Here is an 18077-nt window from a genome sequence, read left to right as displayed (position 1 = left end):
TATATCTTTTGGATATTAACCCTTATTAATAGATGGTTTACAAATTTCAAATATTTTCTCCTATTCTTAGGATGTCTTTTTATTTTGCTGATTGTTTCTTTTGCTGTGCAGTAGCTTGTTAGTTTGATGTATTCCCACTTGTTTATTTTTGCTTTTGTTATTTGAGCTTTTGGTGTCGTAGCTAATCATGTTTGTCAAGACCAATGTTAAGGAGGTTTTCCACTGTGTTTTCTTGCAGGAGTTGTACAGTTTCAGGCCTTATATTTAAGTCCTTAATCCATTTTTGAGTTAATTTTTGTGAGTGTTGCAAGATAGAAGTCCATTTTCATTCTTCTGTATGTGGTTATCCAGATTTCACGATATAATTTATTTATTTATTTATTTATTTATTTATTTTTAAATGTTTTTTTAATTTATTTCTAGGAGAGAGAGAGAGAGACAGCGTGAGCAGGGGAGGGTCAGAGAGAGAGGGAGTCACAGACTGAAACAGGCTCCAGGCTCTGAGCTGGCAGTCAGCACAGAGCCCGACGCGGGGCTCGAACCCACGAACCACGAGATCATGACCTAAGTGAAAGTCTGACGCTTAACCGCCTAAGCCACCCAGGCGCCCCATCACAATATAATTTATTGAAGAGACTATCCTTTCCCCTGGAGCCTTTTGGACTTCCTTGTCAAATATTAGTTGACCATATATGAATGGGGCTATTTCTGGGCTCTCAATTCTGTTCTACTGGTATATTTACCCACTTTCATGACAGTACCATACTGATTTTTTTTTTTTTTTACTTTTGCCGGGGTTTTTGAAAATAACATTCTTCCAGTTTTCAAAAACTGCTGTAAAATTTAGCAAAGAATCTGCTTATTTACGTCACTGACAAACAAAGGAAAATCTGGCATATTTTTGTTATTTCATTTTTGTCTCACTTTTTAAGCTCAGTGAAAATATCAACCAGTTCTCAAGTACCATACTGTTTGTTACTGTAACTTTGTAATAAAATTTGAAGAAGGAGGGTGGGTGCTGTAGTGGCTTAGTTTGTTGAGTGTCTGACTCTTGACTTCATCTCAGGTCATGATCTAACAGTTTGTGAGTTCGAGCCCCATGTCAGACTCCACACTGAGCATAGAGCCTGCCTGGGATTCTCTCTCTCCCTCTCTCTCTGCCCCTGCCCTACTTTCTCTCTCTCTCTTAAAATAAATGAACTAAAAAAAAATTTGAAATGAGGAATTAGTATGGCTCCAGCTTTGTTCTTCTTTTTAAGGATTACTTTGGCTGTTTGAGATCTTTTGTTGTTCCATACGAATTATAGCATTGTTTTTTCTGTCTCTGAATAATATCAGAAAAATTTTGATACCAATTTCATTGAATCTGTACATGACTTTGGATAGTATGGAAATTGTAATAGCATATTTCTTCCTCCCTTCTGCTGATTTTGTGCTTAGTTTATTCTTCTTGTCCTAGTTTCTTGAGGTGTAAAGTTGTTTGCAATTTTTCTTCTAGGTGTTTATCTCTATAAGCTTCCCTCTTAAAACTGTTTTTGCTCCATTTCATAAGTTTCAATATGTGTGTTTCCGTTTTTGTTTGTCTCAAGATATTTTTTGATTTCACATTTGGTTTCTTCTTATTCCTGTCGGTTGTCCAGAAGGGTATTGCTTAATTTCCACAAATGTGTGGATTTTCCAGTTTTCTTCCTGTTTCATATCATTCAGACTCTTGGTATGATTTCATTCTTCTGACATTTGCTAAGGCTCTTTTGTGATTTAATATATTATCTGTCTGGAGAATGTGCTCAAAGCTTCCTGGTCATTAGTCTTGCCCTCACCTCATACCTTGTTTTAGTTATGAGCCTCTTGCCTTGTTCTTATTCTTAAAGCCCCATTCCTTGGTTCCTGTTATGTCCTATTTCGTGTCCCTGCCTTGGTTTCTTGCCCAGGATATTGGTTCCCAGTGCTAGGGTTCTGCCCTTGAACCCAGACCCTCTGGTTAGGTCTCTGTTTCTTGCTGCCTGGTCTTCCTAGTTCCCATTGCTTATCTGGGTTTCTGCCTGTCATGCATGGTCAGGCTTCTCTGAGACCAGAGGTAGAGCTCTTTCCTCTCGCAGAAGATTGGGAATGAAGGTGGGTTAGGTAGCCGCAGCATCTGCTTAACTGTCCACTCTCTCTGCTCTGCCCACAGCACTTCCTCACGGCTCTGGGGGGACTTGTGGCAGTGCCACTCATCCTGGCCAAGGACCTGTGTCTGCAGCATGACCCGCTGACTCAGAGCTACCTCATCAGCACAATTTTCTTCGTCTCCGGCCTCTGCACTCTCCTGCAAGTGTTTTTTGGAGTCAGGTAGGTAAAACTCTCTTCCTGGGATTCTGACTTTTACCTGCTGGGGTATCAGCAAGATTTGCTTGGGTTACAGTTGGAGAGGTGGTTAGGTAGCTGGCGTGACACGATGGAGGGGACATGGGACAAGGAATCAGAGCCTGGGTTCAAGTCCTAACTCCAACACTCACTTTCTCTATTAGCCTAGGATTCTTGATTAAAGGTACATAAATCCAGATTAGCTTAGGCAAAAAATTGTTCTTTATTAATGTATAAGATCAAGGTAGGTGAAAGGCAAGGTTATATCATGCATCAGGAACACATTGAACCAGGGGCTCGCTCAAATGCCCCTGAGACTTTTTGTTCTTCTCTCTTCTCTACAAAGGCCTGCCCCTGATATTTGCGAGGTGCAGGGCAGGAATACAAATGGAGACCCACACACTGCATGTCTAAATATTGGAGAGCTCTAAACCAAACTGACAAACTCTTAAATAAGATATGTTCTGATCATCCTACCTGGAAGACCAGGTTTGAGTTTAAAATTCTCTCACTGCTCCAAGTTCTGCTTTGGAACCTAGCTGCCTGGGGAGGGCCGACCCCCACCTGTGGCCTTTCCCCTTCTCTTTCTATCTCAGGTTTTGCCCTAGATCACAAATGTCCTTACGTGCATGAATATGGACACCCTGACCTACATATCCAAGCTCCATAGCTACCCCCAACGCACACATGTGCATGCACCCCCCCCCCCCACACACATACACTTACACCAGATTCCCCAAATCACTGACTTTTGGCCATCCTTCAGGCCTAGGGAAATGCACACTTGCATCATGGTCTGCCTTCAGCAGGAAGGTCCATGCAGGCTCTGGAAGAGGCTCAGGGCCATCAGGGCAGAGAATTCTTGAGTCTCAAAGGGGAGAGGCACACAGACGTGAGGTGGACGTGATCGCTTGGCCCTGCAATGCCTCACCAGAGGAGGCAGAGTAGAGTCCCCTGAGGCATCAGTCTATGCATAGGAGGCTGTCCTCTCCTGCTCTGGATACGGGGCTGTCTCTTCCTCACACGGTCAGTGCCTGTGCTGCACTGTCACAGATAGGCCTCCCGCACAGGACCGTAGACAGGCTGCTGGGAGTCCTCGCATGTCTCCCTGAGCAAGGGAGGACTGCTCTGGCTGGTCTCGTGTTTCCAAACTCCAGGGAAGAGCTCTGATTGGTGCCACTTAAGCCAAATGCTCACTCATCGGGGCAACCCATATGGCAACGCTCATTCAGGAAAGTTTCCTAAAAGGGCAGGAAAGGGAGGGTTCTGTTCTGAATAGACAAGACAGCAGAGACTCACTGAACCGGGTATGTGGTTTGGGACCTGGAAAATAAGGCCAATGATAGTATTGCCTTTTCTCCCTTACAGTAGGATTGAGATGAGCAATCATTATAATCAGTGGAATCACCTTTAAAAAAATAAATAAAACCAAAAACCATCAAGTCCTTTATGTTCATGTGTAGGCTGCAAGAATTAGCCTGAGGGGAATGGGGTCCGATTGCCCTGGAGCTGGACAAAACTGTGGGGCCTGGAAAATGTGTCTTTGGAACTTTCCTCCCCGCCCCCCCCCCCCCCCGCCTTTCCACACATCCCCTCTTCATATTCTTCACCACCACCCCTGCCCCACCTTGTCTCCCAGAAAGAACTCTGCACTGTGGCTCCTTAGGTTACCATCTTCTCAGGAAATCCCTCTCTGCGGGTCCCCCAGACCTCTATGGCTCCCCCCAGATCTGTTAGTCGTATGTCTTCTTCCTTTATCACATATTTAGCATCTAGTCCAAGGACACATCCGAGTTTTGCTCAGCCTGAAGGACATCTGGTTTTTGGTGTCCCCTTTCAGAAAATGGACACGAAAGTATGAAGACAAATGAGAGACAATATTATTAAATTGGAAAAAAAATCACGGCAAATTACAAAATTTAAAAAGTAGATAAATACCACAGATGCCACAAATTCCAAAATACAGCATGACATTTGTATTATTTAGCTTTCTCACAGTCCCCTGTAATATTTCTCCCCCACATTTTATGCTTGCATACTCTTTTCATTTAAAAAGTTTTTTAAGTTGCTTATTTATTTATTTTGAGAGAGAAAGAGAGCATGAGCAGGGGAGGGGCAGAGAGAGAGGGAGAAAGAGAGAAACCCAAGCAGACTCGATGCAGGGCTTGAACTCACAAAGCGGAAAACAGGAGTTGGATACTTAACTCACTGAGCCACCCAGGCACCCCTACTCTTTTCTTTTTTAACTGAAAGTTGTGTACTCTTTGATCACCATTTCCTTTTCTCTTTTTTTTTTAAGTTTATTTATTTTTGAGAGAGAGACAAAAAGAGTGAGTGGGGGAGGGGCGGAGAGAGAGGGAGAGAGAGAATCCCAAGCGGCTCCACGCTGTCAGCATGGAGCCCAATGTGGGGCTCAAACTCACAAACCATGAGATCATGACCTGAGCCGAAACCAAGAGTCAGACGCTTAACCAACTAAGCAACCCAGGTGCCCCTGATCACCATTTTCTAAAGAGAAGGAAAGATAATTCAGTCATTCCCTGAGCATGAGTTAGAGCAGATTTTTTTGTAACTACTGCTATTTAAGATCCATTATCACACAAAACTGTTATAGTGCTATAGATTTGTGTCCTACAAACACAGAAATTCTGTTGTCCATGATTTCCATCAAAAATTTTTAAAATGCATGCTGCATTTAAAAGTGTATATGGTACATTATCAAGTATATTCTTGATAGGAGAAAACTTCCATCTTGCCTGCATATCAATGAGAATCACATCTTCTCTGGCAATTTTGCATTTCTGATGGTTTTCAGATTTTCCAGACTTGCTTCTGGCTCTGTACATTTCAGACTGTGTTTCTCATCCATATGTGTCAAGGGCCAGGTGCCATAGGACACGTTCATAACATAATGTGACCTTGGGTTCTGCAACTTCACGGCAGAAGTAGAATGAACTAGCAGGGGGGGAGATAGGCGTATTGCGCGACCCAATCATGACACTGAGGTGGCTAGCAAGAAGTGAAATATACATGGGTGGTTTAGTGGTCTCAAACCACATAAATATATCCTACCACATTCAAACTAAATTTGTCCTGACTCAGCTTCCCCTTAGCCAAATCCTAAGACTGCTTATGACCTTTCAAATGCCATCTGAGGCAAGATTTAAAGTCCGCGAGGTGGCAGTGCAGAGACAGTAGTTGCCCATATGTGGCTGAAACCATTTACTTTTACAAAGTTGACAAAGACTGGGCGCCTGGGTGGCTCAGTTGGTTAAGCATCCGACTTCAGCTCAGGTCATGATCTCATGGGTCTGAGAGTTTGAGCCCTGTGTCGGGCTCTGTGCTGACAGCTTGGAGCTGCAACCTGCTTCAGATTCTGAGTCTCCCTCTCTCTCTGCCCCTCCCTTGCTTATGCTCTGTCTCTCTCTCAAAATATGAAATAAAACTTTAATTTAAAAAAAAGGTGACAAAGGCCGATGGCTAGTGAACACATTGCAGGGCCCGCTCCCAGGACTTTAGAAGGAGCCCGGTGAGTAAGGGTCCCTTCACCATAAATCTCCTTTTGACCTGATCTGTGCCAGGCCTCTGCCCAGCCCTGGAGTTGGGAAGGGAAATGGAGAACACTTCCTACGATGTGCTTCTGCCTGACATGTCTTGATAGAAAATGACGTGACGGGAAAAATTAATATCCATTAATTCTCCCTCAATTATCTGAATTAAACCACCCAGGTATCGACAGATATGGGGCTGGCCGGTTGTTTCCAGGATAGACCGACTACAGACAGCATTCAGGGGAGTATATTCACTCCTGGCCTTTTTGCCCAAATCAAATCAAAGGTGCTTTCCAAACTGCTTCCTTTGCAAGTAATATCCAGGCAATACGCCAAGGCTTAAATTCTTGGGATTTCTTTTGAGGAGTGGAGATGGAGACCAGGGCCCACAGCTTTGTTGGGTTATTTCCCTGCTCTCTCTTCTTCTTCTGTCACTGTCTCAGTGAGTCAAGATTTCTTCCAAATTCCTGACCAAGGACTCAGAGAAGTGTAGAGTTTGCTCTGGTCTATCTCTCAGACCTCCTATTTTCCAGGATTGGCTCTGGGAAAGTAAGATGCTGCAGTAGCATTAGGGAAGGCTTGGAGTAGCCTGCCTGGATACACAGCCTCCGCCCCGCCCCCCCCCCCCCAGCCCCATGGAGAGTTACAAACACAAAGCTCTTTTGGATGGGGAAATCCCCCCTAAACCTGAGATGGCATTAATTATAATTATGGAAGAGTATTGAGTTCGGAAACTGGAGGATGGAACTCCAGTCTTGGCTTCTGTACCATGGGAACTTAGACAAGTCATCTGCCCCCTTTAAGGCTCAGTTTCTCATCTCTAAAATGAAGGAGTTCAACTATACAATGTCTGAAAGTCCCTTCCATCTCTATTACGGACAGCTATGATATTGACAGAGAAGATGATGAAGCCCCAGGTTTCAAATCGGATAATCAGTAATTAAAGTGCCTCTGGGTCTACCCTTCTGGTAGGTTCTGTAAGAAACAGAAAGTAATCAGGAGTTAGCATCCAAAGAGCTTGAACTTACACTTTAATGAAACACGCAGAGAAGGAGGTAAAAAACAAAACTAGGAAATGAGTAATGCTAATGTCATGAGGGTGGAGTCAGGAATAAATGTGAGTTTGGTTCTACCCATGGAAATAAGCTTCCATCTCAGTTGCTGATGAGCAACTGCCTATGACATTATAGATCGTAAAGCCTAACTGATAGTTTGACTCAAAGGCCAAGTAGGTCTGGCTACTGGTTATTTGCCGATAACCAAAAATGCTCATGTTGCAATAAGGTCTTAGTGATTAAAATCATGTTAAATAATCAAAAGGGAGTGATAAGAGATAACTGCTGCTCTTGACATAGTAACTCACAAGCATTGTGCCCAGCGTGGGGCAGGCAGCTGTAATCCTTAGCAACATGGACAGCTGCCTCCCTGGTGTGGCTTTAAGGGTCTTGGGCTCATGCCCCAAGGGCCTTCCTCACTTAGGTGTTCACTTCTGCAAGTCACGGAAGGGCATACTTCTATCATTCATTTTGAAATAAGACATTAAGTTTGAAAGGAAATCACTAGAAGAAATAAAATATTGACTACATGCAATTCTAGGCCTTAGTGCCATCTCTGGAATTATCCATGATTTTTGCTGGTAATTTCTTTTTCTGGAGTGGTTCCAGGTAACAAACATGTCTTCCATTTTCCTGGGAATATCTCAAGTGTGGAGCACATACTTCTGGCACAAAGTCCATTCAGGTGTCTCAAGCTTGCTCACATACAGTTTTGCCCGAGTGAGCCCTGGTGTTGATGCTTTGCATCCAGTGCCTTCCTGTGGCTGAGCCCAGCGCTGCCCTAGCTCTGCACCTGTCATTGGTTATGCAGAAAGGCCATGCCCACCATCAGGGGTATGCAGCCACTTTGCTCCTGCCCTCTTGACTGCCTAGTCACCAGATGTGCCATTGGAGCTCTGGATGGAACAGGAACACTGGTGGTTGTTGGGGTAGAAGAGTAACCTGACAGTCACATCAGAGGAGTCCCAAGGAGGGGATTGGTGTGCTTCCTCTGGGTGAAGCTGAATAGTTACCCATAGGGAAGGCACCAATGGCATTTCCTACAATGTAGCAGGTGGAGGGAGCTCAGTAAAAAGACGAACAGTGCTCTTTGTCCACTAGTGAAGTAGCTGAGATTCAGAGTGCTCAGGATTTCTTACAACCCAGTGATCCTCTGAAATACAAGGAGAATTCATCAGCTCCATGTTACATTCCTGAGACTCTGCTCCCCATTCTGATCTGTTGCAAAGAAAATTCCATGTGACATCATCCTTTGCCCACTCATTGGACTGACTCAAGAAAGAACACCAAAATGATGACATGATGAGGCTGGATTCCAGCAGATCACCCTCTAGAGGCATCTGTCCCCAACTGTTGACCACTTCCCCATTTACCCATATTCTTCCCCTCCTTACCCTTAGGCTTCTCAAATTCCACATGTCCCAACACCAGAACTCCTCAGGGGGATCATCCCTTCCAGGTTCCCAGATGCCTAAGGCCCTACCTAGTAGAGACTTAAAGCTCCTTCTCCTTTCTTCCCTGGACAATATTTGCATTATTTTCTCTTGGAGTCTTCATGTTTCTGTGAAAAGGAACTGTTTTCTAATTTTTCCAAAGCCCTGAGAATTAAATTAGATAATGCACACAAAGAGCTTAGCTTAGTGCCAGGGACAAAAATTTTATTTTTCACACCAAGAAAAGGATTGTACTCTACACAAAACTGTGCACCTTCCCTCCCTTTTTTAATAATTAAAAAACAGTCCTCCTTGCCCTTTTTAAACATATACAATGCACCATAATATTTTTCCATTTCTAACAAACACGTTTCTGGAAGAGCACCTTTTAAAAAATGATCACTTAGTGTTTCATATTCTAGAATATATAATTATATTCTAATTTGTTTAACTATTTCCTATTAAAGGACATTTAAGTTGTTTCAAGTTTTTCACTATTGTAATAGTGAAAACAAAATATAAACAAAATTTATAATTATGAGAAGTAGAAATTATATGTATACTGATAATCATTTATCTAAAGACAGAAAAAAGGCTGGTAGAAACATTTAAGATTATATTTTTCATATATATGTAAAAGGAATATATTATATGTATGCTGATAAAGTTTATCTGGTTAAAGATAAAAAAAGACTGGAACAAAATATTAATAACTATTTCTGGGTTATAGAATTAGGGTGACTTAAATTTATTCTTTATATTTTTCTTTATTTGCCATTTATTTTTCTTCAGTGTTCATGTATTGCATTATAACTGAGAAAAGTAAAAACCATTTAAAAGGTATTTTTAGAAAAGTACCAGGGCATGTTTCATGAGCCATTCCCTTTGAACCTGTGCCTGAGAGCAAAAGTCCAGTAGGCTGCCTATTACTGTCTTGGATGGGGTCCTGGACCCGGGAGTTATGCCCCAACCTTGAGACAAATTCTGAGATCTTGTAACCTTTGCCACTTCACCTGCTTTCATCTTCATTTCCCCAAGCCATTTCTCCATGATCAGCATTAAGCCCTAAAAATAAGAGGACATGTGTGTTTGTCTTTGGGACAGAAGGGAGGGCCAGAGCATTGGCTTTCAATACAGCAACTGGTTTTGGGTGTGTGTATGGGGGTGGGGGTTGCGTAGAGGGTGATCAAAGGTACACTCAGGGTAGTAGGCAGGGATGGGTTTAAAGAACATGGCCAAAGAGGCTTCCCTTTCCCACTTTAGATCTTCCTCCTTTTTCGCCCCCTAGGCAGAGTCAAACATTCCATCGCTTTAGGATGATTATTTAGGTATTAGCCTCCAAATCTCTAATTCCATTCTATTAGACGGAATAGATCAATAGTCCATCATATGTCTTCTATTAGAATTTTGTTTAAAAATATTAGCTCAAGTTATTTTATAATACAGTTGTATCCTTTATCTTATTTTGCGCATACTCAACAATTTTCACTTGTCTCTCTTTTTCTTTAATATTTATTATTTAGTTTTGAGAGAGAGAGAAACAGACACAAAATGAGCAGGGGACAGGCAGAGAGAGAGAGAGAGGGAGACACAGAATCCAAAGCAGGCCCCAGGCTCTGAGCTGTCAGCACAGAGCCTAACACAAGGCTCTAACCCGCCATTCATGAGATCACAACCTGAGCTGAAGTTGGACGCTTAACTGACTGAGCCACCCAGGTGCCCCTTAGCTTGTTTCTTAATGGAAATTTTTTTCCTCTAAGTTTTCAGAGCAGGAAAACATGCAGGGTCTTTTTCAGGCTCAAGTCATGCTGGGTTTTCTGTCTACTCATCACTAACCCGGAAGAGGTCTATGTAGTCATAGTGTTTATTGGACAAGATCAACTATGGCCATTCTGTTGCCAAGCCCAACAGACAACTATTCAACTAGGTTTGAATTTTGAGCTTTCATATTGGTCTCCTCATTTTCCAGTTTTGGCAAGAATCTTGCTAATTCAGTGTAGTCAGAATCCCTGCCCTCCATGTCTGATTGGGTTCCTCATTCTCTACCATCACTCAGGTGATATCTGATCACCCTGACCTGCCTTCAGCAGGATCCCCTCTGCCTTATATTTCCTCTTATATTTCCCCTTAGTAACTTTCCAGCCCCTGACCCACCCCCTCCTGGGCTATAAATTCCCCCCTTTTCTTGTTATATTGAGAGTTGAGCCTGATCACTCTCCCCTACTACAAAACCCCACTATAGTACCCGCCCTTGAATAAGGTCAACTTCATGTCATTAACTGGTGTCATGAATAACTTTTCCTTAATAGAAGTACCTGAGAGCTCAGAGGGAAGGGTGGGAGCCTTAACTCTCAATACTTCCAAAAGGGTTTCTGTTTTGTGGGTTAAAATCGGATTATAAAGATGGAGAAAAATGGTTTATCTAATCATTAACATAAACTCTAGTTTGTTCTTACCTCATGTCTTGTTATCAGTTGTTTTTATAACAAAAAACACGCTATTGCAATTCAGCCTGGTGAGTCAGACTTTCTGATAAGGGCTTCCCCACTTCCGAGCTGAGCCCTCCCACTGGCATTTCCCACCAGAGGCAGTCTCCCCCTGCACAGGCAAAGCGGTGTCGGCTGACTGCCCTGGAGGGCTGTTGAGATGACTATATGAAAATGCTGTGTTCCTTTAAAATTCTGGGTAAACTTAGATGTTAGGAGTAGCCCTGGGGACACAATCCTTTACCTCTGCCAACCCAAAATACCCATCCTATGACTCTTCAGATACATTTCTGTGACTACAGATTTTGACATTTAACTTCTTCTTAGAAAACATGCAAGTCATTGTTGCAAAGAAAATCGCAGGGCGTCTTCCCTTCTTCAGACTTGAGCACACAGGGGACACCGTGAAGGATGAAAGGACTTGGAGACACAGAAAGAGTCAGCCCACACTTTCTATGGGATGTTGTGAGGGCAGCAGTGGAGATTTGCACCCAGATCCCACTCCATCTGAGTCCAGACTGGCTCTTTCTGTAAAGGTTCATGAGGCTGGGTGTGGGCTAGTGGGGCTGGGAGGAGGAGAGGAACGGCTGGAAAGTAAAGTTGGGTGGTCTGAGTAGAGCGAGGTATGTCCTTTATTACTGTAGCATAATAATACATAAGCCCCCTTAAATGCTCTTTGGAACCAGCTGAAGTGTCAGTGCTAGAGCGGATACATAGCATGTAGGAACTTATGGAGCATTGTCAGAGCACCTCCTTCTAATCAAATCTAACAGAAACAAGAAGAACCGGAGAGGACAGCATCTGAAATAGAGCTAACAATAATAACTAGAGCAGCAGGCTTCCAGATGATTAGTGGATCCGATAAAAGCAACTCCATAAAAGCAACTCCATCCCAACTGATATATGTTGGGCCATCACATGAAAAGAGCTGTGCCTCAGATATTTACTCTACACTAGACAGACACTGTCCACTTTAAGAATCAGAACAGAAGAAATAATGAGGGGGAGTGAAGCAAAAGCTGTGGAGCTCCGAGCAGGTGATGCCTTATTACCAGCAGGGCTGAGCGCTCGCCAGAGACAGCAAGGGAGTAATTAATGCAAAGACACAGCCTTGGACCAGCCCACACACATGGATTCCAACAACACAAAAGAAAACAAGGGATGCAGAAAACAAGTCTTAGAAAACCAACCTGCAAGAGATGGGAATGCCAAACAGTTAAAAAAAAACAACAAAAAAAGCCCACACTGGGACGTCTGTTATTTAGAGAAAATGTCTTAATGTACACCACCTTCTCAGGAAATACCACACATTTCAGAGGGAATAGCAAAGTAATGGCAATTACTGCTATTTGGTGAGTTCTTATATGCCCCACGCATGGGGCTAACCAATTATACATATTTAATCTTCATAGCTACTCCCTGCGGGAAGTATATTATTTTATTAAAGAGAATACTGAGGCTTGCGGAAGTTGGGCAGCATACCTAGGTCACACAACTGATGAGAAGTAGAACCAGATTGAAACTTGCCATTGGCGTATGCCATGCTCTGAATCAGTGTCATGAAGCAGCGAGAAACCTAGATGATGAGGGAGGAGACCCGAGCACTCACCCAGGTTAACTCCATGACCTTGGGCCCAGATGCCTTATCTGCAATAATGATGAGGTCAAGCTGGATATATTTCAAGGGACTCTTCTAGATCTAAAATGTTGGGTTGGTTTCAAATCAACAGTCTATGGTTTATAAGAGAGACTTAAGTCAGAGGGACATGTAGAATAATACTGAATCATACTCATTGGCAGATTTAAAAATATAGGGGTCACCATCATGGTAGTTGATCATTAACTGTGAAATTAAAAAGCGCACTGAGATATGCATCAAGGTCACCACATGCATAGGTAAAACATGCATAGAACAATGAAAGCCTAGGATAGTACTGAGTGCATGCACCCTACACATGTACCAGGATGTGCATAAAAGAAGAACTAGCAGAAGTGAAAGGACTGTATGTAGATCAATATATCTTTCATTCTTTCTTTCCCTCTTTCTATCACTCACATCTACTTACCAAAAGGGTACTTGTAAGAAGCTATACCTAACAGGGGTGCCTGGATGGCTCAGTAGGTTAAGCTACCGCCTCTTGATTTCATCTCAGGGCATGATCTCATGGTTCATGAGTTCAAGCCCTGCATCCACCCAAGATTCATCTTGTTCTTGAACGTAAAAGATATTTAGCAAATACAAAAAGGCAGAAAGTCCATATATCATATTATCCAACTACATGTAATCATCTTGAAAGAAATGGACACGAACAGAATTAGAAAGGTGCTCAGCTACTTGAAAATTTTGAAATACTCTTTTAAATAATTTCTGAATTGGGAATAACTTCCTGCATACAGTAACAGAAAGCATTTTCTTTTTAAAAGAAAGCTCACAGCTCATAATCATAAGAATTGTTATATATTTTGACAGTATCCGGATTCTATGTAATAAGCAGACAGTTTATAGACAGGGAGAAAACAGACATTAAATCACATGAATGAGTGCACATCGTTCATAGCTTAATGAAATGCAAATTAACATTTGTTAGGACTTCTTTACATGCCTATTAAACTTAAAAAAACAGAACGATAAACCCAGTATTCGTAAGTTTTTTTATGGTGCCAGGCGCGGTGCTGGAGGGATGGCAATGAAAAATAATGAATCCCTATCCTCATGGGACCCAATACATTGGAAATGGCTGACATGGTGGACTGTTTGCATTTTTGAGAGAGAGAGAGATAGAGCATCAGTCGGGGAGGGGAAGACACACACACACACACACACACAAACACACACACACACACACACAGAATCTGAAGCAGGCTCCAGGCTCTGGCAGTCAGCACAGAGCCTGATGCTGGGCCCGAACCCATGAACCTTGACATTACAAGCCGAAGTTGGATGCTTAACCAACTGAGCCACCCTTATATGTTCATTTTAAAACCTTTTTTGTAAAGATAAATAGAGCATGCTTCTGTTCTGTGTCAAGATATTTAGACTCACAGTTTAAAAAAAAAAATTGTTCGCACACACCCATACCACCTCTTGTGGATTTCTGCCTTGTGTGGGCAATGTATTCCATTCTACTTTGGAGCCTGATGGGTCTAGATTTATGAATCTAGATCAGTTGTCCTCAACCCTGGCTGCACATGAGAATCACCTGGAGCACACTCCTGGACAAGGCCACTAAAGCGATGCCCACCCGCTGAGTGTGATGTCCTGGCATCACTTGTTCTAATGTTCAGCCAGAATACAAAGGCCACTTGGGCAGCAAAACTCTCATAAACTTTATATTTTCATTACATAGAATGTGCTCAGTCATTCTCAAGAATAATCCTTTAAGATGTCTTTATGAAGTCCTGAGTTCAAAGATACCCTTCTAGCATCGTTAAGAAAAAGTATCTGAACTGGGTATATCACAGTGACAAATGCACCCTTCCCCAAATTTTAGTGTCATGGGTGGGCAGACTAGGTTAGCCTTGGTGACCTCTGATCTGATAAGAGAGGGTTGTTGGAGGTTGACTTATCAGGCTGTGTTTACCTCAAAGGGAAGAAAGTTAGGTGGGCACCTCTAGGAGCTCTCACAGAGGACAGAGCGAGGGGCCGGGCAGGAGTGAGAAGGGCCTGGATGGAAACACTCACCCTGAAAACTGTTCTGTCCATATGATGAGAAGGCTTGAAGGTAAAGGTCTGGGATTGCCGATCATTTTTGAAGACACAAGGGGTCTGGCAACCCAGATTTCAGGCTGTGTGCCTCTTGGAGGGAGAACTTCACATGTGAGCTGTGCTTTTATCCTGAGCTCCGGGGAAGATCCTCTGGGACCGGGGTAGACAATGGCACCCACTGTACATGGCTGCTGAGCTCTGTGCTGTCTTCAAATCATTTCCCAGTGCCTGACTCTCCTTCTCCTGGGTTTGCATCTGCAAGATGGGTTAGGTCTGCTTGTCTTCCCCCTCCCCACCCCTCCTATCTGTCCAAAGTTTGGCAGGGCTCCTGGGTCTGATGTGGATATTACCCGCTAGGTCATGTGTCATGTCTAAGTCGAACTAGGACTTGGGATTAAAAAAAAAAAAAAAAAATCATTGGGCCCAGTTTCAGACTGGTGCTAATGGATCTTATGAGTAACTGCACCCTTTCCCACTCCTCCAGGCTGCCCATTCTCCAGGGAGGGACATTTGGTTTTGTGGCACCCTCTCTGGCCATGCTCTCCCTCCCTGCTTGGAAGTGTCCAGAGTGGACATTCAATGCCACCCTGGTGAACACCGACTCTCCTGAATTCATAGAGGAATGGCAGAAGAGAATCCGAGAGGTAAGGGGGTAAGGGATGTGGAGGGGGCGATGTATACAACTACTGTGTGTTTGATAATATTGCTCTAGTTCAATTTTTTCTCCCCTCCTTCCAAAGTCAGAACCTGTACCTTTGTAAATGAACTTTTAACTTAAGTTTAACACATATAGAAAATAACACAATAGATTTCCAAAAGCTGAACTCGCTCCTGTAACCAGCACCTGGATCAAGAAACAGAACATCACCAACACCCCAGAGACCCCATGGCTCCTCCTTCTGGGATAATCACTGCCCTGATTTCTAATACCATAGATTAGTTTCACCTGGCTTTGAACGTTATCTATAGAACTACACAGTACATATTAGTTTGTGTCTGTCTTCTTCCTTCAGCATTATTTCTTCATTAAAAAATTTTTTTTAATGTTTGTTTTTGAGAGAAACAGAGACAGAGCACAAGCAGGGGAGGGGCAGAGAGAGAGGGAGACACAGAATCCAAAGCAGGCATCAGGATCAGAGCTGTCAGCACAGAGCATGACTTGGGACTCAATCCTGTGTACTGTGAGATCACAACCTGAGCCAAAGTCATACGTTTAACCAACCAAGTCACCCAGGTGCCCCCTGAACATTATTTTTACAAGAGTCTTCCATATTGTTTTATGTATATTGTTATATGTTGGGGTAGATTCCACTCTTTATTTATTTATCCAGCAATTTATTTATCTATCCTGCTGTTACCCAAACTGTGTTTAAGGATAGTTTCCAGTTATTGATAGTTATAGATAGTATTCCAGTTATAGATAGTATTGCTATAAATGTTTGTGTCCTTGTTATTAGGTGAACATGTATACGTATCTCCACTGAATATACACCTAGGGGTGGGATTGCTAAGTCATAAGATATGTGTGCCGGTCAGGGATGACCAAGGAAACAGAACAAAAGAGACACATAGAGATTCACCTAAGAGATTTATTATAGGAATTCACTCGTGTGGTTATGGAGGTCAGGAAGTCCTTGAGCTGTTTCATATATATGTTGACATTCATGCTGGTGGGCAACCTGGATTGCCAGTCTTTTTATAGTAGCCTGGGCCAGGGCTTCAGTTGCAAAATAGGCAAAGGTCAAACCAGGAACACTGTCAATATCAGTTTTTGAAAATATTACCCCCGCCCCCCATACTCTGTGAAATGTCCAGCACAGGCAGACTGCTGGCTCCGAGAGACGGGCCATATACACTCGTATTCTCCCACCAAAGGCACATGTGCCCAATGCTGTTGGCAGTTGGGACCATCCTGGGTGACTTCAGATGGAGATAGGGATTGTGTTGTTTGGGAGGCCACGAGCACATGGATTGTGGCCCAAGGTATCATCATGTGGACCCTAGTGACTACATTCAAAGTCATGCTTTCCTCCTCTTTTTAAGACTCAGAGGCATCATCATGGGCCACCAATATTTGAGATTTAACTAGAGAGCCCTCTATAACCCACATGCCAGACTGAACTGCTAGTCATTGGCCACAGCCCAAGACCCTGTAAAATTATATGGGGGCAATCCTGGGCCTTTATGGGTGCGTAGTCAGCCATGCCACACATAAGTCGCTCCATTGGCTGGACTTAGACTTGCTTTACTTCTCCCACCAAAGTCCTTCTGTTGAAATGTTAGATTCTTCCAGCCTCCGACTTTCTCAGTTAGGTGAGCAGCACCTTTAGCAAGGCCCCTATCAGTGCTTACCGAATTCAAAGACTCACATGGTGAAATTCAAGTCTTTGTTGCTAGAGTTAGGTTATCTTGTGAGATAGTGTCTGTCCCGCTGGCAGGTAGGGGGCAGAGAGGACTGTCACTTGCTCATGAATCCTAAAACCCTTGTGTATACCTGCCTTTTCTTTACCTGGCAACAACTATTTCCTTTAATCAGCAGATTTTGTTGATCTGTCCTTCCTTAGTTGATGTCTTTGTGGCATCACTCATAATATGATTGGAACCTCTGATCTTAGAATTATTTGGTGCCATTCACTCGCGATCTAATTCCGGACAGTGCAGGCCCATTGGTGATGGTCTGTCAGAGCAAGAGGGGTTGGGTGGCTGCCCCAGATCACAGTCTCACCGTAAGCCCCCAGGCAGAGCTGAGCACCTGGCTTCGAACAGGGTCTGTTCTCATTCAGTCTGGACTCTACCAACACTTTTTTTTTAATTTTTTTTTTTTTATTTTTATTTCTAGGAGAGAGAGAGACAGCGTGAGCAGGGGAGGGTCAGAGAGAGAGGGAGACACAGACTCTGAAACAGGCTCCAGGCTCTGAGCTGGCAGTCAGCACAGAGCCCGACGCGGGGCTCGAACCCACGAACCGCGAGATCATGACCTAAGCGAAAGTCGGACGCTTAACCGACTAAGCCACCCAGGCTCCCCTGGACTCTACCAACACTTTTGAAACCTCAGCGAGCACGGTGCTAGTAAGGGCAGTAGATCAGTCTGAGTCGTCATGTGTTGAGCTCCATCCAGAGCCTTCCACTGTTCTTCCCTTTCAAAAGCAGCCTTTTCTGCACACACTTCTGCTCTGACACACAGGCCAAAAAGAATGTGTACTTCCATAATCTCATCCAGTCTCCTTGCTTCCTTTTTATCTCAGAGTGAACCCAGAGTTAACAAGGCTCTTTAATCTTTAAAGAACAACTCTAGGTTGCTCTAGACCAAGACATTCCTGTTGTGCCTGATTCGTGACTCCCCTGTGACCCCCAAGGAGCCGACTCGATGCAGGTACAAAAGGGTCTTTATTACAAGCTCGAGCAGGGGCTCACCCACCTACTGGTGTTCATGGCAGCAAGGTGAAGCCCTGAACAACAGCGAGTAGGGTTTTTATGGGGTGTTACAGTGTACATGCTAT

The 18077-nt window shown here is 43.4% G+C and overlaps 1 protein-coding gene across 1 annotated transcript in view; it reads left to right on the top strand.

Moving 5' to 3' along the window:
• Positions 1-18077, top strand: part of LOC120238672 (solute carrier family 23 member 1-like) — a 45083-nt gene that overhangs the window by 11559 nt on the left and 15447 nt on the right. The window contains exons 3-4 of the mRNA XM_039242566.1: positions 2174-2331; positions 15062-15221. Coding sequence (XP_039098497.1) covers positions 2174-2331; positions 15062-15221 — 318 coding nt within the window. The remainder of the gene's footprint in view (positions 1-2173; positions 2332-15061; positions 15222-18077) is intronic.

Source organism: Hyaena hyaena, unplaced genomic scaffold, assembly GCF_003009895.1.
Source record: "Hyaena hyaena isolate Hyena2069 unplaced genomic scaffold, ASM300989v1 scaffold_8, whole genome shotgun sequence".
Classification (NCBI taxonomy): Eukaryota; Metazoa; Chordata; class Mammalia; order Carnivora; family Hyaenidae; genus Hyaena; species Hyaena hyaena.
The sequence above is the reverse complement of the archived record's forward strand: the minus strand, read 5'-3'. Positions and strand labels throughout refer to the sequence as shown.